The sequence below is a fragment of the Lactuca virosa genome, chromosome 8 (assembly GCF_052849685.1).
Source record: "Lactuca virosa cultivar CGN04683 chromosome 8, Lactuca_virosa_CGN04683_v6, whole genome shotgun sequence".
Classification (NCBI taxonomy): domain Eukaryota; kingdom Viridiplantae; phylum Streptophyta; class Magnoliopsida; order Asterales; family Asteraceae; genus Lactuca; species Lactuca virosa.
Window position 1 is genome coordinate 5,675,268 of NC_136433.1, and position 21,696 is coordinate 5,696,963.

General features: G+C 34.2%; 1 protein-coding gene, 1 long non-coding RNA gene, 1 other non-coding gene and 1 pseudogene across 9 annotated transcripts; 2 read left to right on the plus strand and 2 right to left on the minus strand.

Moving 5' to 3' along the window:
- The first annotated feature begins 3,072 nt into the window (after positions 1-3,072).
- LOC145130041 (uncharacterized) lies at positions 3,073-6,381 on the plus strand (annotated as a pseudogene). Its single transcript, XR_013717753.1, has 11 exons — positions 3,073-3,322; positions 3,427-3,622; positions 3,713-3,797; positions 3,899-3,975; positions 4,080-4,250; positions 4,317-4,419; positions 4,566-4,675; positions 4,892-4,981; positions 5,099-5,182; positions 5,255-5,975; positions 6,117-6,381. The product of XR_013717753.1 is annotated as an uncharacterized LOC145130041 (transcript).
- Positions 6,382-6,717: 336 nt separating this feature from the next.
- Positions 6,718-6,798, minus strand: TRNAL-AAG (transfer RNA leucine (anticodon AAG)). Its single transcript has one exon. It is a non-coding gene; the product is annotated as a tRNA-Leu (tRNA).
- Positions 6,799-10,854: 4,056 nt separating this feature from the next.
- On the minus strand, positions 10,855-14,871 carry LOC145129156 (uncharacterized). 6 transcript variants are annotated; one of them, XR_013717325.1, is made up of 6 exons: positions 14,608-14,871; positions 14,432-14,491; positions 13,166-13,404; positions 12,598-12,667; positions 11,658-11,717; positions 10,855-11,149 (listed from the first exon to the last, which is right to left on the minus strand). It is a non-coding gene; the product is annotated as an uncharacterized LOC145129156 (long non-coding RNA). The 6 variants fall into 6 exon arrangements; XR_013717324.1 differs by having other exon boundaries at positions 14,432-14,495; XR_013717329.1 differs by having other exon boundaries at positions 11,658-11,714; positions 12,598-12,774; positions 14,432-14,495.
- Positions 14,872-15,145: 274 nt separating this feature from the next.
- Positions 15,146-16,420, plus strand: LOC145130042 (uncharacterized). The gene has a single exon (XM_079064894.1). It carries the CDS (start codon positions 15,146-15,148, stop codon positions 16,418-16,420), a length of 1,275 nt encoding a protein of 424 aa, XP_078921020.1.
- Positions 16,421-21,696: the final 5,276 nt, after the last annotated feature.

Sequence of the window (21,696 nt, forward strand, 5' to 3'; positions counted from 1 at the left end):
CGAGGTCAAACCAAGATCCGATGAGGTCACCAGACGACCTTCTGATAGAGAGGGGGGAGAGACAATCATCATATGGCAGCTCAAATGGTTTTTTAGAACCGCCGCCATTCAGGGTTTCAACCCTCCCGTACCTCTACTTCTCTGACGATGTTGTTGTTCCAGCTATGAAACGAGGGTTTGCAAGCTCAAACAAGAAGGACGACTCCGCCCCATTTTCACCCACCTACAAACCGACTTCGATCCGTCGTTGCAAACCTTAGAAACTGGAAACCACTGCCTCTCCAATCTGCAACTCGACAAATACGATGTTGAGTCTCTGCAAAACTAGAGCTTCGTCTTTATAGATCTGCAACTCGTTCTTCACATTGCTTAAGCCCCTTACGATTTTGGATACTTTCAAGTCTTTCGGTTGTTGGGTTGACCTTGATGAAGGTGGAGGCCGTTTCTGACGTCCAGGTAGCCATTAACTGGTGATTAAAGTGCACCTTATGATGAATCTGATTTCTTGATGAATTTCAGGTTAAAAAGATGAAAGTGTGTGTTCATCAGATTTCATGTGTGTGTGGGTGTTCATCAGATTTCACATGTGTGTTCATCTGATTTCGTGTGTGTATGTTTGTGTTCATATGATCTAATTTTTGTATGTGTATGTGTGTGTGTGTGTGTGTTCATCCAATCTGGTTTTATGTGTGTATTTATCAAATAGGGGTGAACTCAAGAACAAACCCAAATTTTGTGTATGGTTTTTGTTTTTGGGATGATTTTTTTTTGGCAAATATGAAGTGATAGAAAAAGTTTAGGTGGAGACGGAGGTAACAGATGATGGTTGTGGTGACAGACAGTGGTTGAACGGTGGTGGTAGCGGAAGATGTTCTTGAGTGTTCTTGAATCTATGAATATGTTCTTGGGTGTTTATCAAACACAAAGAGAGAGAGAGAGAGAGAGAGAGAGAGAGAGAGAGTATTTTCCTTTTTCTTTTTTGATTCCTATAATAAAAAAAAGAGAAATCTCCAGAAAAGTCCTAAAATTTTAGTCCAATTTATGAAAAAGTCCCAAACTAAATTTTGTTTACAGAAAAGCACAGAATACCGGCTAAAACTTAGAAAAAACCTTTTTCATCACGCTTAATAGCAAGTAGACACTTATTGATTGTGTATTAATAAATATTATCAGCTCTTGTATTTAATTGAAAAAACTTACATAGTACATCTCCATATGACACTCACAACGATACATAGGAGGAATATAAGGAATTTGAAGTCGTCAACAAACAATTAAGAAGTACCTAGTCGACCATTCTATTCATAGAAATTAGCAATAAATGTATTTCATTTGTTTATAATAAAAAATATTTGTTATGTTTATAAATGATTTTATAATAATAATATCAATTAATTCCATAGTAATTTTCAAAAAAGTCCCAATATTTTGGTTATCCGGTGATTTTCAGAAAAGTCCTAATATTTTGAGCAAACTAACGAAAAAGGACAGATTACCGACTAAATCTCCGAAACCGGCCAAAAAGGGTTTTTTCGAAGTTTTAGCCGGCATTCTGTGCTTTTCTATAAACAAAATTTAGTTTGGTACTTTTTCATAAATTGGACTAAAATTTTAGGGCTTTTCTGGAGATTTACCAAAAAAAAAATGAAAAAGAAAAATAAATACCAAAAACAAATATGTCTTTACAAAAAAGTTTTGAAATTTTCATAAAAGAAAAAAAAAATACCGAAGACAAATATGTTTTTATAAAAAAATTTGAATTTTTTTAATCAAATTGGCCAACAAAATCAAACTTTTGACTAATGAATCCAAATCTTTTTCAACCAAACTTGCCTCTGACATAACATAACCATTGTTGTAATTTTGTCAAAAGTTAATAAAAATACAGTTTTTATGAACAAAGTAGAGATAAAAACGTTGAATCTTTTCGTTATTTGCTTCACCCTTCCGCCGCTCGCTGCCACCATCGCCGCCGCCACCGCCACCGCCACCGCCACGACGTCATCGGTTATCAGCTCCGACTATAGAGTACACACCCACACATTTAGTTTTCTTCTCTGCCTTGCGTATTCTTTGTGTACAATACACAACATTCACAAACACAAAACGACGACGCTATACCTTCTAACCCTTTTTTCTTAAACGGTTTTACTCTCTATTCCTGTTTGAATTGAACCGTAAAGGAGTAAAAAAACCCTAGAATTGCTTTTCTCCTTACTTCAGTGCTTCAAGACTTCAAAGCCTCAAGTATCGGTAGAATCTGAGATATAGCTGGGCAATTTACTAATTCCTCCCTAAAGCAGTTCGAAACTCCAAATTCTACACTTACAGGTGAGCTTGTTATTCTGATTTACCATCGAATTGAGTTTGAGAGCTCAAGTTTATTTTACATTGAGAGTTATCTGCATACTGCAACAGTGGTACTTGTTGTTTGTTCTTATTTTACATTGTAACTGTATCTTAGTGCTAAGATGAACTCAATGAAGTTCCTTTGAGCATCATAATGAACTCAATGTAGTTGCTTGTTACTGTAAATTTGTGTTGTTAACAATGAACTCAATGCTGTAACCTAGTGCTAAGAATAAACTTGTTTTTCATAATTAGAGAATTGCTAAAATATATAATTACAAAGTATTGGATATTGGATATCATCATCCAATACTTTGTAGTTATGTATTTTAGTCATTGTCATTCTCTAGTTATGTATTCATATTTAGTTTACCATTTCTGTAACCATTCTATGATTTTATTTGTTACCTGTTACTTGTTGTTGCATTGACCATATCACCATCCAGTACTCTGTAATCTGTACTTTATCATTTGTAATCTGTTATCTGTTGCTTGTTGCTTCAATTACCATCTCTTTAATTATTCAATCTGTTATCATTTCTATCATTTATGTAATTCTGAAATACATAATTTTGTAATTATGTGGTAACCATTCTGTAATCTGTTCATTTCTGCCTTTCTGTTCATAATTCTGTCTACATTTTTGTATTTTCAGTTTCAGCCATTCTCTAATTATGTATTTATGTGTTTCTTCCAACAACTATCATGTTTTAACTTATATTTATGTCATCTTTGGTAGAATCTTATGATCCAACGCCATGCTCACACTTAATTCGAATCGGATTATCATCACCCTCAAAGAATTCCCCTAAATTTCATACCTTTTCTTCCATTTCAAGAAAATCAATCCATGTTCGATTGCTGTGTGGTTGTTCCTCTAATCTCCAAGATGAATCAATTGAACTCTCAAAGTACAAAGAAACTTTCTCAAGGCGTATGGCTATGGCAGGTCTCAAACCCCATCATCATATTGGTTAGTTTCACATACCCAATTACACAATCATATTTGAATTCTTGATTATTCTTTTCTACTCATTTTTGTTATTATTTTTACAAATTGTTTGTATCTTGTTTCAGCTGTGGGTGTCTCCTGGTGGTCCTGACAGCATGGCGTTATGTTTACTAGCTGCTGATTGGAAAACTCATGGACTGAATGCTGCTTTAAGGCAAAACAAAGATGTTATTGATGGATTATTGGCAATAATAGTTGACCATGGATTATGTCCTGAAAGCAACGAAGCAGAAACAGTTCAACATCGAATCCTAAATATGAGTACAAATTTTGAGTTGTTTTTGCCAGTAAAAAGTAAAAAAACTCAAACTTTTTACAGGACAAAAGATGGTTAATTTTGGATCTTTGTAGGAATCAGATGTGAGATTGCCCATTGCAAATGGCCAGATGGTAGGCCAAAACTCAGCCATTTGCAAGAAGCAGCTCGTGATATGAGGTATCAAGAGTTCTATATATATATATATATATATATATATATATGTGTGTGTGTGTGTGTATATATATAATCTGTTGATAGTTTTGCTATATTCTTTTCAGATATGAAAAGTTACAGAATATTTGCATTCAACACCAGATAGGGGTTGCTACTAATTGCACATCATGCTGATGACCAGGTTTGTGATTATTATAACCATTTTTAATGAGAAAATCGTAATGTCAATTTCTATTTCTTGAATTACATGGTTTGAGATACTAAAAAAAAATGAATAAAATTCAGGCGGAATTATTTATTCTTAGGCTATCTCGCAATAGTGGTGTTCTTGGATTAGCTGGCATGGCATTGGCCACTCAGTTATTTGCTACACATCAGAGTCTTGATGATGGAATTTCAAACAGCATTCTACTTGTTCGCCCACTTTTGGATTTCTCAAAACAAGATTTGTATAAGGTATGCTATTGTTCTTACATTACTTTGAGTTTTTGATAAATTTATATATTTATATCTCATTGACAGATATGTGAAGAGGGTAAACAACAGTGGGTGGAAGATCCCACAAATCAAAATACAATATTTGCACGCAATAGGATCCGAATGTCATTGGGAAACTTATCATCATGTGAGTTTGATAGCTATATTTTTATAATAGTTACTATTTTAGATGATATAGATATACTGATTTGGATCCACAAGATTCATTTTGTTATGTGATTACTACTAAAGGGTATTTTAGACATTTCACAAATAGTCAAACACCTTCCACAGGTATATTTAAATCAGAGTTGCAAGCGGTTATATCCGCGTGTCGAATGACTCGTGTCTATGTTGACCAAATTTGTTGCAGTTTGATGAATCAATCTGTGACTGTTATGCCAGTAAGTACCTACCTGTTTGTTTCTACAAAATAATATATTTCTTTATAGTTTTTAATTTCATTATATCACAAAATTTATCTTATCCTCAAGAAATCAAGAATTATACAATGCATAATAGATAAATTGAGGAAAAAATGAAAGTACATTGCTAGTTCTTGCATTTATAAACATCATTTATTCTTAATCAAGCAGCTTTCTTGTTTGTTGGATATGCAGGAAGGATACGCCATTATTGATTTAAGTATTCTAAATCCATCAAAAGTGCTTGATATTTGTCTATCCAAGTTTGTGACACTCCTCTTACAGGTTTCAACAATCAAAAATACAAAATACAAAAAAAAAAAAAAAAAAAAAAAAAAAAAAAAAAAACATTTATGTTCAAGATTTTTTAATTCTCCATAATTTGTCATATTCTATTTCTAGTTCATATCACAAAGGCAAAGACCAGTTCGTGGGAATGCACAAAAGTTACTATTGGATTAAATACGTATTATGTTTCCATGCAAGGTTTGTGTTAATTTTTACCATCTTCAACTCCCATTTTACCTAAATGTAAATTTACCTTTTTGCCCTTTGCAGTCTTCTTTTACCGCAGCAGGTTGTTACCTATGTCCATCGCCTAGTTCCAAAGGCACCAAGCTTCTTATATGTTGTTCTGTGAATTCCACTTTACCTATGAAGATGAAATCATTCTATGCTGCTTCTTCTAATGAAAAAGTCAAAGTTTCAAGCGAGATGACTCAGATTATAGAAATGGAAGATTATGCATTTTCTAAACACAAAATGGTTTTCTTAAATACATCTGATATGCATTTTCTAAACACAAAATCTTTTGAGTCTATTCTATCCGAAGCCAAACGAGTCAAGATTCTTAGTGAGTCAACTCACACAAGCATTTGTTCATTGCAAAAAAACGAACACGAAAAATTCAAATTAAAAACCGATACTTTACCCGACAATGGATCATGTAAGGTGGTGGAATTGGTTAATAATGTTAAACAACTTCATCAAGGGCAAATTGGTCATTTCATGGATAGGTTCTTGGTTTCATGGGAGTTTGTTTCCGGTGGTTGTTGTGGTTGTGTGTTTGGTCAATATTCAGTCATGGAGGTGTGCCACATGGTTGATGATGATTGGTTATATCTTTCTAAATTAAGTAAGAGTGAGAATTTGTGCTCTGATTTTGTTAAAGTATCCGCACGAGAAGCTCTGAGGGTATTAAAGTCAATTCCTGTTGCTGCAAGAAGAAGCCTTCCGGTTTTAGTTAACTAACCCCGAAGGGCAGATTTTAAGCATTCCAGTAAGCTTAACCCTTTAAATAAGTTTATTTATTGACTTTACTTTAATAGTAACTATTTGTTTTTTTTTTCTTTTTTCTTTTAGAAAACTTCATTGTTTCATATAACCATATAATTTAACAAATTTTGCTATTTGGTTACAGAATATTGGCTTTATCATTTGCCCATGTTTGAAGGTATCTGCCAAATTTAATCCAAGAGTACCCCTTGGCCCTTGGGGGTGGTTACAGTTCGTTTTTATGAGTTTTGGCTAACGTGAGCCAAATGTGTTTTTGTAGTTCATTTTGTAAATCATCATGTTTATCTTTTATAATCTTTTTTTTCGGTTAATTAGTTTTTTGACCATTAGTTACCTATTTTATTATTCTTGTTCAGTTTGGAATTAGTTATTTTTTTTTTGGGATTTCATTCGTTGCCACTATTGCTCCAACCCAATTGTGATTTGATATGATGATATAGTACAAGCAAAACATTAAGCAACACGGGTGTTTCTAATTTTCTATTATGAACTAATACAGAATTTTATTACAAAATTGATTGTTGAAGGGTAACGAAAAAACATAGTGAATCAAAGAAGATTTATTTACTTTTAATTTGTATTGGACCCTAAGAGAAAGAGATTGTCAATAATGATTTTCCAAAGTTGTAATTAGTTTATGAGTATGTTGCAAATGTTTTTAATGCTAGTAAGAAAACACAAAAAGTTTGAAGAAAAATGGAAGCATAAAGAAAAAAAATTAGGAATGTTGAGAGTGGGATTTGAACCCACGCCCTTTCGGACCAGAACCTTAATCTGGCGCCTTAGACCAACTCGGCCATCTCAACTTTTGTTCAAAAAAAGAAACTTCGAAATAATAATCATAATGTATTATTTTTAAGGAAAAATGATGCTTGGTTGCAGAATCCGAGATTCCATTTCTTGACGTGTTTGGTTGACAATTTGGATGGAATCCACTTCTGTTGGATTTCTTGAAATTCCCTGTTTGATAATCACAACTAGGAACTGGGATTGTGGATGCTGGTGGAATTGGAATTCAAGATTCCAATGTGGTTGAAAATTTGGACGGAATTCAACTTAGGCAAATAAACTCCTTTGAATTTATTATTTATTTGGTGGACTTCAACCATTTATAGGGGCAGGTGGAAGGAATGCCAGGCTCATTCTTCCCTTTTTATTAAATGACCAGAATACCCCTGGGAGATAGGTTAAAGAGTTGAGTGTGCATGCCGTTTTGATCACGGTTGAAATTTGGACCTAATCATTCCATTAAAGAAACAAAACACCAGAAAGCTTATGATGAAAAACAATGCAAGGTTCGTCTCTGGCATCAAGTGCATTAAAAAAAAAGGTTTTTAAGTAAAATGATCAATTAGTTTGAAGTAAAATGACTTTTTTTGCCCTTATCTTCTTCATCTTCTCAATCTCCTTCATCTTAAATCATAAAAACCAAACCAATTTCAATAAACACCCAAACACTAAAACAAAATCAAGATCCAAAAAATAAAAATAAAACTTGTAACCTAATACTAATTTTTTTAGTTGGCTGTTTTTTTTGTTTTTACTTTTAGTTTAATTACTGGGTTTTGGTTTGATTAGAGTTTAGAATGAAAATTTGAGGAATCTTAGGTTTAGAGGATGAAGGAGAAAAAGACAGGGACAAAATAGTCATTTCACTTGGGACTTCATAGACATTTTGCAACACATCTGGTGTAGCAGGGACAAACCTTGCAACAAAACTGTACTTTATTGACCACTGGCAATAAAGTACTTTACTCTTTTTACCAATATAGGCAATGCACATTACTTTTTGTACATAAATAACAACATACTTATTCTTTTACCCATAATAATATGGGCAATGTACTTTATTTGTTACAATATTGGCATATTGCTATTTATTGGTAAAGGAATTGCAAGTACGATGCATTTATCTATAAAAGAAATGTAAGTATCTTGATATTATGGCTTTCCCCATACCAATAACAATTTATCAAACTGCCAAAAATATATGAAAAATATTAAGTTTGTCATGATAGTGTGTAAGTGTAACAATTATATGAGAGCAAAGCCTAATTATTTTTGGTAGCCATTTGGAGAGGCTGGTGATCATTGGAAGCCCAATTATGTCTCCTTTCATGTTGACTTTGACTTTGACTTTGACAATGACCCAAAACAAGGTTGTCACTTGTAAAGTTGTTTCCCAGGAAAAACAATAACTTCTAAATGTGGAAATGAAAGAGATGAATTTTTTCGAGGTTTTATTTAATTTGCTTGAACATAGAAATGAAAAAGAAGAAGAAGAAGACGGGGGCAAAACGGTCATGTACAAATATTTAACATCTGTGTTGTTAAAGTTATTATGCTCCAGAACCAGACAGATAATTTTTTAAGAGAAGTGGTGAATTTTGTTGAGGGTAAAATATGATCCTTCAACATGGAAATGGAAGAGATGAAAAAGACATTGGCAAAATGGTCCTTTTCATAAATTTAGAATATAGGCTGTTTGAAGTCGAGACCTAGAGACCAAACGCATTATCACACCAAGAAATAAGTACCATATTTTAGTTTTGCTCCTTCAACATATATGATAATTGTTGAAATTTCATCCTGCTCCTTTAAAATGGAAATCAAAGAGATGATGATGAAAGGGACAAAATGGTTATTTTTCATAAATTTAACATCTACGTGACAACAACCCTAGTACCAAAAGCGTTATGAAACCTTGAAATAAGGACCAAAATTGCAAAAAAGATTCCCTTTTGGACCTAAACCACCAACCTGACAATAAGAACATGCTGTTGAACTGATGATCAAGAAACGGACTACTATCTGTTAGTACTTATAATCTCCATTTTTGTATCCATATTCCATAAATTTCAGTGAGTAAAAAGAACAGCATGCAAATTTTAACAACCGGAGCACAATTACATATGTACATAGGGGGAAGGGGGGTTTCAGGGAACCTCCAATAACAGCAAGAGAAAGACCACTGATATAGACAAGAAAGCATCACTTAATTATGAATTTGACATTAAGAACTTTTTAATTAAGTGAACTTTTTAACATAAAAAATAGATTGAATTCTTTGCTAAAAGAAAGCAATTTTTATCAAGTCAATCATAGATATGGACACAAATCCAGAAAATATAAGACATCATTATTCAGGTAGCACTTATTAAAAAAAAAAGGGTTATTTGCCTTATATCAGGAACAATACACAATCTGATGATATAAGCTTTTTTCCAAAATCAGTTGGATATGCTAAATATCAAACCCATCAGATGTAATATATCAGGGAAAATTAAAACCCAAAATTTACAAAACATGGAGAAACGTAACAGAAATGAGTATACAGTTTCTAAAAGAGCATGCCAGGTGTCCCCAAATACAAATCCATTTCACTGCTTAACTAGGTAAATCTTTTTAGAGTAAAATGTCCTAATAAGCAAAAAAAATTTTGAAAGTTTGATGCTATAAATAAATGGGTAGAAGGCAGTAATCACCCAGCACCCTTATTTGAGATTCAATGCAATAGCCACACACCTAATTGAGCATCAATAAGCCTTACTGATTATAAAATACAATGTAAAGTTTTGTCCCCCATTAAGTCCTAAAACAAACAACAATTTTGTCAAGATGTCATTAACTACACTAAAATCCAACTGAGCCACCATAATATCATCTGGTTGGATCTTTCATATGTGTGCCAAAGTAAGATAAGATATATATATATATATATATATATATATATATATATATATATATATATATATATATATATATATATAACTAAATAAACATGGGCATTATTAACAAGAAAATTTAAGGTGTAATGCTACAACTGGTAACCAATATAAAACATGTTTAGATTTTCAATAAACAATGTCTTAATAGGACAAAAAAAAAAGTAGAAGAAAATATCTTACTATGTTATGGTTGTCTAGATTTCCAAAATACATTTTCTATGTAGGAAAAAAAAAGTATAATGTCTAATAATATTAGATTTTCAAAGTAAAAAGTCTTAATAAGAAAAAGTTCAAAGGTAAAACTTTTGCAAAGTTCGTTGTCTCAATAAGCAAAAGAAATGCAAAATACAACGTTTTAATTAGGTTAGATTTTGAATATAAAATGCTATATATGGTTAACCAAAATTAAACAAGTTTAAATTTTCAAAATACAAAGTCTTAATAATAATAATAAAAAAAATTAAAGTTATAATGCCATAGAAGGTTATATACCTTTAACTTGATTGGAAAAATAATAAATTACAGTGCCTTAATGGGTCTGATTAAGAAAGTATAATATAATGTTTTAATAGAAGGTTATATACCTTAGCATCTAAATAGCATTCAGTTGCAAACTTGCAACACACAGAGTGACTTATATGGAAAGGATTTTTTATTGTTACCGTATTAAGACATTTTGCATGTATATTAATTAATATTAAGTAATCAACAAAGTAGAGTTTGGTTTTTTACCTGCTATTGGTTTTTGATAGTCATGTACTCTGATGTTTTAACATATTGTTGAATCGTATGAATAAGATCCCACTAAGAATTGTGAGAAAACTATCTTTATGAATATTATCAAGAACTTCTGTTAGTGTGAGTGTTACAATGATAGATTCAACAAGGGTCTATCAGCAACTTGCTTGGAAAAGCAACATACTTTACACTTTTTTCCAATGTAGGCAATGTTCATTAGTTTTTACACATAGCAACATACTTTTTTTACCCATAATAGCAACGTACTTACATTTTTTATCCATAATAGCAACAGCATACTTGTACTTTTTTATCAATAATAGGAATGTTGTTTTATTTTTATTTTTATCCATAACAGCAACATACTTAAACTTCTTTACTGATAAAAGCAATATACTTGGTTCTGTATCCATAATAGCAGCATACTTATACTTCAACCCGTAATGTACTTCATTTGTTACATATTGCTATTATTGGTAAAGAGATCTAACTATGTATTGTTTCCATAATGAGTAACGAATTGCAAGTACCATGCTTTACTTTTATCTATAAAATAATGTTGCTATTATTGGTTACAAATTAAAATATAATGTTGCTATAAAAAAAAACTAAAAACAAAAGTGTGTTATTACTCTTCAACCCCCAAAAGATGCAGCTGTAACTTCCCCCAGACCAGTGATAATTTATCAAACTGCCAAAAATAAATGAAAATTTTGTCATGATAATGTAAAAATTATATGAGAGCAAAGCCTATATTTCGAGAGGCTGGTGATCTTTGGAAGCCTAACTATTTCTCTTCCTTTGATTTTGACCCTCTTTAAAGAACTATGTCTTCATAAGATATCTTGCAAATGTGATACATTCAGAGGATCTCCCTACACTTGATATAGTTACTATTTCAGAAGGCAATCTTTCAGGAAGCGGGTAGCAAAACTTATGAAACCATGAAAGGAGTACCAAAACTTCAAAAAGTATTCTTTTTTTTAGAGAATCGTTTCAGGGATTAGGGTATACTTATGCTCCTTAAACGTCTGACAGATAATTTTTTATGACAAATGTGATTTTGTTGAGGGTATATTATGACAAAAACAAGTATATCTTACTACTATAATACAGAATCTAATCAAACATACATTACAAAAAACTAAAATACTACTTTAGAGGAATACGACATTTCCATAAATAGTGAAGAGCCTTACTTGATCAACTTCAAACCTCTCTGTGGCATATTGAGTTGGATGAATTGTCACATTATCCTTCTTGATGAGCCATAAAACATATCAATAATAGGTAGAACATACAGATACAAGATGTGTGCTTCTATATAAAGTCAATGTAAAGCAACATGAAATGATGACTAAGTGACAAATTACTATCTGTTAGTACTTATAATCTCCATTTTTGTTTCAATAAATTTCAATTAGTGAAAAGAATAGCATACGAATGTTGATTACAGAACCACAATTACATATATATATATATATATATATATATATATATATATATATATATATATATATATATATCTTAATAGGTTGGATTTTGAAAGTATAATATTATAAGTAGTTAGATTTTCAAAAAAAAAATCTTAACGGGAAAGAAATTTGAATTACATTGTCCTAATAGAAAAAAAAAATTTAAAACAATGTCTCAGTAAGTTCGATTTTAAAAATGGAAACTAATTAAAAGTATAACGTTATAACTTGAAGTATAATGCTTAATTAGTTATACTTTTTAGAGTATAATGTCCTAATAAGCAAAATAATTGAAAGTTCGATGCTATAAATAGGTAGACTTTTCAAAGTATGTCACAGTAAAAATAAAAAAAAATAAAAAGATGAAAGTGCAATGCTATAATTGGGTAGACATCTGAAAGTATAATGTTCTAATAAGAAAATAGCTAAAAGTACCATGCTATAATTGGGAAAAAAATTCGAAATACAAAGTCTTATTTACAAAAAGTCGAAAGTCCATTACTGTAATAGAAAGAAATGTAACTAGGATGCTAAAAAAGACAAATAAATGAAAGTTTTGTATATTAGACAAATCTTCTTTAAAGTCCTAAGAAATAACCTACACTTAAAGGTAATATGAGACAAATATTCTTTAAAGCTAAAGAAAGTTTTGTATATTTGTTACCTTTAAGTAATGCATCATTAAACAGTCCTTTCTCTCAAGACTACCAGATGACTTCACTGCATTCTTACACCTTGCAATAACCACAAACCTAACTGAGAATCAATAAGCCTTGCTGATTGAAAAATACATAAATTTATCTGTAGCAACATCATCAGGTTTTGGTGGATGAAAAGGGTCCTATAAAGCACCAATTCATATGGAAAATAGATCAGTAATCAGATGGCAGAAAGGTGTTCAAAACAATATTAGATTTTAAAAGTAGAATGTATTATTAAAACTAAAATATCTTAATAGGTTAGACTTTGAAAATACAATGCTACAACTTGGAGAATAATGCTTGCAATTAATTATTGTCACTGATATTCGATAATGAAAATTGTTACTAATAGTAAAACAAAATTATCTATTAAAGTATTAAGATATCCATACTTTCTCGTACAGATCACCAGAAAGAAAGAAAGGGATGAAATCCATACATAATTCGTTTGGCTAAAAGGTAGAAATTGAATTTTTATAACAAAATTCTCATATATAATATTTTTGTTCACAAACAAGAATTGAATATTACCTAATCAGATATAAGAAAGTAAACACAAGCATCCTCTTTATATTGACCACTTGATTTTAACATTTCAACCCACCAAAGACCACACCTTGTGACATTTCCTTCCCTAATCTCCCAATTTGCTATTATTTGTGTACAAAAACAAAATATTCTGGAATCTTTGGATCCATTGCACCATCATTAAGATCCACAAACTTGTTGATAGGAAGGATCCTTGTCATTTGAAGAAACAACCAAAAAGCCTGCACATTCATTATAATTAAATCCATGTAATTTAAATGAGCAACAATGCACTTGAAAAACTTTACATGTAACTAACAGGATCATCAAAGGCTTCATGGTATGTAAAGGATACACATATTTTCAGTACATGTACAAGTTTGTTATTGAAAATTTGGAACTATGTTAGTACAAAATCAAGTTGAGAAGCTGCAAGGGCAAATAAATAAATAAATAATTTTAAAATGATAAAAGTTAAACTCTTAGAACTATGTGCAACTTTCACTCGGTATAATTAGTTGAAAAACATACAGATGGGTATAGTTTCTATAGGCGATGCCTCTATGCATCAGTAATAACCTGTTTTAACCACTCATTTGTCACCTACTTGAAAAAAAAAAAAATAAATAAATAAATAAGAGAGAATAAAAAAAACATTTCTCAGAAACATCTAAACTACATGCGTAAACATTTTGATAAACACAACTCCTGGTGAAAAAAGAAGAAGAAATTACATGAATGCTATGATTGAACCTTTTGATTCAAGCTAAATGCAACACTGGCTACTTTTTTTTGTTTCGTCTACACATCACACAATGAGATTTAGAAACAGAGAACATCACACATATACAAAAGCATTTTAACTTAACAAAGACTTTGTGTTCTTTATTCTTGGAATCTCAGAAATAAGAAGAGAGGCGATGACATAAACAGGCCCACAAAGAAATCACAACACCTCTTGGAAATATCCTCATTTGATTAATATTCAAGTTAGACGTCTATTTATAACCAAATTAAAAATACAAATAATAAATTATCTTTACCTAGCTGAATCTCTAATGGCTCAGTAAGTTCTTTAATATTTTAATTTGGCTTTTGATTATTTATTTATGTCTACACAATTCAATCCAATAACATTTTCACCCTCAAAACAAAGAAAAACAACTATTTAACTTAATTAAGACATTTCATCAAACACCTAAAGTGCAGAGTAGAACCATCTACAACTAAACAATACTTTTTTGGGTTTCAAAACTATTAAAATTTTACCGACATCACCACTTGCTTGACCAATCATCTTTGCTTAATAGATGCTTTAGATTAGGCGATCTGACTAAAAAAAAACAACAAAACAAAAGATAAATGGAGGAGAAAGAGAAAGAAACCCAGTGAGGTTGTAGTGTTAATTAAGGCTGCAATTAAGTAAAATCATGTCATTAATTTACCTTTGTTATAGTTCAAGTACATCCTTGGGTATAGTGTTTGATCCTTTTAGTGACGATGACGCAATTCTTAGAAAGAAAAAAAAAACAGAAGTCGTTGTTGAAAAGATACACCTGGAATCATAAGTCATCGTTTCCCTCCACCCATGTCTTCCATCCACCCATGTCTTCCATCCACAATAAAGAATGTCTTCCACCCACAATAATAAAGGAGGGGACACCAACAAGTTGGTTGGGTCTCATACTTATTAATATAGGATTGAAATGATTAAGTCCATCCTATATATTCAGTGAATTACCAAGAAGGTAATACACAACAAAGCAGTACAACACAAACACAGTGTAAACAAGTTTGGTTTTGAGTTATATTTCCAAATCAATCAAAGAGATATTTTGATATATTTGTCTGTGTTTATACAATTGCTATACTAGAATTGTTTATACAATTGCTATACTATACAATTGTAATACTAGAATTGGTATCAGAGCCTTGAAATCAGTCAAGGGGAACTGAGAAATCAAGGAAGCTTATCTGTTTAAAATGTCCGATGTTGAAGATTATCGAAGTGGGGGTGTTGCTGCTCCTCCGACGAGAATCAAGGAAGTCGGAACCACATCGGTGGCCTGCCCGATGTTAACCCAGACAAATTACACTGTCTGGGCTCTACGCATGAAGATCGTCCTGCGTATACACAAGGTTTGGACATCGATTGATCCAGGAACAGATAGTAATGATGATAAAAATTACCTGGCAATCGGATTGTTGTACCAAGCAATGCCGGAATCATCGATCATGCAATTGGGTGATGTCGAATCTGCTAAAGCTCTCTGGGATGCAATCAAAACTCGACATGTAGGCGCCGATCGGGTAAAAGAAGCCCGACTTCAAACCCTAAACTCCGAATTCGACAGATTGATGATGTCAGAGAAAGAATCAATCGACTCCTTCGCCGGGAAACTGTCCGGAATCGCCTCCCAATCGGCGTCACTGGGAGAAACCATCGAAGAAACGAAGATGGTGAAAAAGCTGCTAAAAACCGTACCAAGAAAGTTTCTTCATATCGTCGCCTCCCTCGAGCAAGTGCTAGATTTAAAGACGGTACCTTTCGACGACATCGTAGGGCGTCTGAAAGCATACGCAGAAAGAATCAGAGGAGATGAGGGCGGAGACGGGCAACAACAGGTGTTGATGGCTAGAACGAGTGGTGGTGGCGGATGGAGAAACGAAGGTGGTGGCGGTTCTGGAGGATCATCGGGGAAGAAGGAGTCGAATAAGGGAAGAAAAGGGGGTTCGGGGGGTTTTAATCGAACCGGGTCAGGTGGATCCGGTGGAGTCGGGTCTTCGAATGGATCCGGGTCAAAATCAACCCGACCCAATTCGGCCCAAAACAATAATAAGCCCAATAACCGGCCCAATTCTAATTCGGACTCGAACCGTAACCCGAAAAAAGATCTGTCAAAAATTATTTGTTACAGATGCGATAAATCGGGCCATTACGCATCCAAATGTCCGGATCGAACCCAAAAATTCCAAGAAAGTAATTTTACTGAACACGACGATGCCGATGAAACAGTATTTCTACACGAGTCCGTATTTTTGAACGAAGAGAAAGTGATACCGTCTCGATACAACTCACAAGAAAACGATGTGTGGTATTTGGACAACGGGGCAAGTAATCACATGACGGGAAATCGTTCATTTTTCTCCGAACTCGACGAAGGAATAACCGGAAAGGTCAAATTCGGTGATAATTCGTGTGTCGAAATAAAAGGGAAAGGCTCAATTGTTTTCCAAGGAAAATCGGGGCAACAATGATTGATAACGGAGATTTATTTCATTCCGAATTTGAAAAATAATATTTTCAGTCTCGGACAAGCAACCGAAGCCGGGTGCGATATTCGGATGAAAGACAACTATTTGACAATGCATGATGCCGACAACTGCTTATTAATGAAGGTACAAAGAACTCCAAACCGTCTTTATAAAATACAGTTGCCCATTGGAGTACCTATTTGCCTTCATTCAAGACTAAGTGAAGACACGTGGCGCTGGCATGCAAGACTTGGACACATCAATTTCGAGTCAATGAAAAAGATGTCCAAGAAAGGTCTAGTCAAAGGGTTACCCTATTTTGACAGTGAGAATCAATTGTGTGAATCTTGCTTGGTGGGCAAGCAAACAAGAAAGTCATTTCCATTAATGACGACGTACAAAGCAACACGACCATTGGAGCTAGTTCACGGTGATTTATGTGGTCCGATAACACCGTCAACGAAGGGTCAAAATCGATACATTTTCACACTAATTGACGATTTTTCACGGTATATGTGGATTTTTCTCTTAAAAGAGAAAAATGAGGCGTTTTTACACTTCAAAAAATTTAAAGCTTTGGCGGAGAATGAGCTCGGAAAGTCTTTAAAGATGTTTCGAAGTGATCGAGGAGGTGAGTTTACTTCGGTCGAGTTTAATTCCTTTTGTGATATAAATGGAATCAAACGCCATCTTACCGCCCCATATTCACCACAACAAAACGGTATTGTGGAACGAAGAAACAAAACACTTATGGACATGACACGAAGTATCATGAAGGCGATGCATGTTCCAAACTACCTATGGGGAGAAGCGGTAAAACATTCCACAAACCTGATCAACCGTGTTTACACAAGAGTACTTGGTGATACAACTCCGTACGAGAAGTTGTATAAAAGAAAACCTAATTTGGAGAACGTACGCATCTTTGGGTGTTTAGCGTATGCAAAAGTTGAACCGGTAAACGTGAAAAAATTGGATGCAAGATCAAGACCATTGGTTCATCTTGGTTCTGAACCGGGTACAAAAGCCTATCGGTTATTTAACCCGGTTACACAAAAAATAATCGTAAGTCGAGACGTTATTTTTAATGAAACCAAAGGATGGAATTGGGTTAACGAAGCTACACCTGACAATGAAGAACCAGGATCATTCATAGTACCATGGGATTTACCGGAAGATAAGGCGAACAACAACCAAGGAAACGATGTAAACAACGAACCAATTGAACCAAACGAATCGGATCACGAGATTGAAGACGGAGTGGAGGTACAAGAAAATGAGCAACCAAGTCCGGTCAACAACAACGTAAACAATGTTCAAAACCAAAGGCCCACAAGACCAAAGGTGCTTCCAATTCGATTACGAGATTATGTACTTTATGTTGATGACATTGAAGAACTTCTCCTAGCAACCAATGACGAGCCGGTATCAGTTGAAGAGGCGAAGAAAGAACCAGAGTGGGTCAAAGCCATGAATACAGAGATCAATTCGATCAACAAGAACAAAACTTGGTCTCTCGTAAACAAGCCTATGGGGGTGAAGCCCATTGGACTCAAATGGGTGTTCAAGCTGAAGAAAAATGCAGATGGCACCATAAACAAACACTAGGCAAGATTGGTTGCTAAAGGGTACGTACAACAACCTGGTATTGACTTTCAAGAAGTATTTGCTCCGGTAGCTCGCATCGAAACCATACGGTTTCTCATTGCCTTAGCCGCTACCAATGGATGGGAGCTTCACCACTTGGTTGTCAAGACGGCTTTCTTACATGGAGAGTTGAGAGAAACCGTCTATGTGTATCAACCGGAAGGCTACATAAGGAAAGGCGACGAGCACAAGGTGTACCGTCTTTTAAAAGCACTATATGGTCTTAGACAAGCACCGAGAGCATGGAATACAAAACTTGATGGGATTTTGAAAGGAATGAAATTTCACAAGTGCATGAAAGAACCATCGGTGTACCGGAAGAACGAAGGATCCAACTTGCTAATTTTAGCAATCTATGTTGATGATTTGTTTGTCACAGGTACAAATTTGAGCATGATCAAAAGGTTCAAATTTGAAATGTCCAAGAACTTCGAGATGTCTGATCTTGGAAGATTAACTTACTACCTGGGCATTGAAGTCAAACAGGATGAATCGGGGATTACAATAAACCAAGAAGCGTATGCACAACGCATTCTGAAGGAAGCCGGTTTACATGATTGCAATCCTACCCACATTCCCATGGATCCAGGAACCAAAATGTCGAAGGCCGAAGATGAACCCGAAATCGACCCGACACAATACCGAAAGTTGGTAGGATGCCTTAGATATCTCTTGCAGACAAGACCCGATATGGCATATGCGGTTGGAGTTGTTAGTCGATACATGCAAGATCCAAGAGAATCACATGGTGTTGCAATCAAACACATCCTAAGGTACTTACGTGGAACAACGTCACATGGAATCAAGTACGAGAGGATGGGGCAAAACCGGATCATTGGTTACAGCGATAGTAGTCACAATGTCGACCCGGACGACGGAAGAAGCACAACCGATCACATTTTCTACTACGGGTCCTCTCCGATAACATGGTGTTCTCAAAAGCAAGATACTGTTGCTTTATCATCTTGCGAGGCGGAGTTCATGGCTGCAACTGCGGCTGCATGTCAAGCAATATGGCTTCAAGATTTGCTAGGCGAAATCATGAACAAAGCACAAAAGAAGGTGGTCCTAAGAGTTGATAACAAGTCAGCTATCGAACTCACGAAGAATCCTGTTTTTCACGGAAGAAGCAAACACATTCACACGAGGTTTCACTTCATTCGTAAGTGTGTTGAAAAGGAACAAGTGGAGGTGAAGTACATTCCAGGTGAAGAACAAAAGGCAGACATTCTCACAAAACCATTGGCTCGAACCAAGTTCAAGACAATGCGGGACTTGATCGGGACTGAAGACATCTTTAGAAGGACTTAAAGATTGGCGGTGATCGGGAATCACTAGAAGGACTTAGAGATTCAGGGGTGATTGTTGGAATCATAAGTCATCATTTCCCTCCACCCATGTCTTCCACCCACAATAAAGGAGGGGACACCAACAAGTTGGTTGGGTCTCATACTTATTAATATAGGATTGAAATGATTAAGGCCATCCTATATATTCAGTGAATTACCAAGAGGGTAATACACAACAAAGCAGTACAACACAAACACAGTGTAAACAAGTTTGGTTTTGAGTTATATTTCCAAATCAATCAAAGAGATATTTTGATATATTTGTCTGTGTTTATACAATTGCTATACTAGAATTGTTTATACAATTGCTATACTATACAATTGTAATACTAGACACGCTACCTAGAAATTAGAGGAGAAAAATATGCACTCCTTTTCTTGATCGATGATGACGGTGAACCAAACTGACATTGGAACCAGACGTCATACTACAACCTCAAAGCATAAAGGTACAACCCAATATCCCGATGAACCCAGTGATGAAGGGAGGGCTGAAGAACCTTGGCCTAATTGAAAATACTTAACAAAAACAACAACGAAATCAATAATACGCAATAACAAAAGAAATAATACACAGAAATAAAAAATCAAGAACGTTACCTAAGAGATGAAGAGGGGAACGCAGAGGATTGTTGAACGCCGGAGAATGAAAGAAAGAGGAAACAATGGTATCGATAGAAGAAAAAGAGAAGAAAGGTGGTGCCTCAAAATAAAACCCTCTACTTCTTCTTCTTCTTCTTGAAAGGTGTTAGGAGAGCAGCGGAAAGCATGAAGAAGGTTAAGGTTATATAAGGCGCCAATACACCGACCCAACACTTTTGACTTCCCACTTCCAATCAACGGTTATTTTTTTTTAAGGGAAAATACCTTAAATACAAAAAAAAAAGTGTCATTTTTTAAATTTAGTCATAAAAAATGATTTTTCCAGATATAGATATAGACATACATTCCGCGGAGTGACGTCATCTCCGCGGACAAGCTACAATTCTGATTTTTGAATCGATAAAAGAATGGTCCGCGTACGCCCGTTGCGGATACATTAATCCCTCCGCGGAGCGAGTCGTTTGGCCTTCATAAATACCTCCGCGGAGAAGGTGACGAGGAGCTCCGCGGAGAGATTAATGTCTCCGCGGAAGTGGTGGTTGCAACGGTTTTTAGAGGTTTTTTTTATATAAACTGTTTTTCATTTTTTTAGGTCGATTTGGTCGATCATCTCTACAAAATAGATCAGTTCTTATTCATTTCATTTTCAAAAAAAAAAAGTATGAGTTTTGTTATTTTATGTACTGGGGGTTTTTGGCAGATAAGTAATGGGATTAACACTTACGTTAGACCAGAGTTTAACAACTTAGGTTTACTGTTTCCGCCAAATTTTGATCGTCGAATATTGTTTGATTTGGTCAAAATTAAGGCTAATGTGTTCAATAGTAATATATCATTATCATTTCAACACCCGGTTCATGGGTATGTTATGAATATTTTAGACGAAGCAGATGTTCATCAACTCAGAAATGTAATTTCTGAAACGAAGGAGATTGTGCATTTGTATTTAGAGGTGTTTCAGGGATTGGTCGAACAGACATAAGTGGTTGACAAGATTGTACCATACAATGTTGAAAACGTTGTATCTGATAATGTTGAAGAGTGTCCAGAAGAAGAAACTGTGGCAGTGAATACGGTTGAAGAAAAAAATTTATATGAGTTTGGAAGACTGACTGACAAAACTTTGTCAAACGATGAAGAGTCAAATGAAGGATGGTCAGAAGATGAGTTCACACACGGGGAAAAGCTTCAGACATATTTTACGGTATGCCTCCCATACTTGATTGTCTTGATCCTATTGTTTAGCCCGAACCATTTCACAGTTTAGGTCCAAATGATGATATGTTCATAGGCGGATCCAAGGGGTATCCCGGGATACCCCTCAAAAAAATTTCGATAGTGTAATTTTTGTAGAAAGTTTTCGTTTTTTGTAGTGTATATATACACATCCCTTCACTTATAAGCACAAACAAATAGCTAGTGTATTGGTTAAGGTGTTGACTTATTGAAACAAAGGTCTTAGGATCAATTCTTGCTCCTTACAAATCCTTTGTTTACATTTCTTTTATTTTTCCAGCTATTTTATTCTCTTTTAATTTCCAAGCTATTCTATCCCACATCGCCAAACACATGTAAACTCAGTTATTTTCATCTATTATATAAACTTTTTATCCTCATGATTCATTTTGTATCAACTTTGAGTCCCACATTGATTCAAGTATCAAAAGATACTTCAACTTC

What these genes read in the sequence shown, in the direction of transcription:
- LOC145130042 (XM_079064894.1), top strand. Translation starts at nt 15,146, where the DNA reads ATGTCCGATGTTGAAGATTATCGAAGTGGGGGTGTTGCTGCTCCTCCG.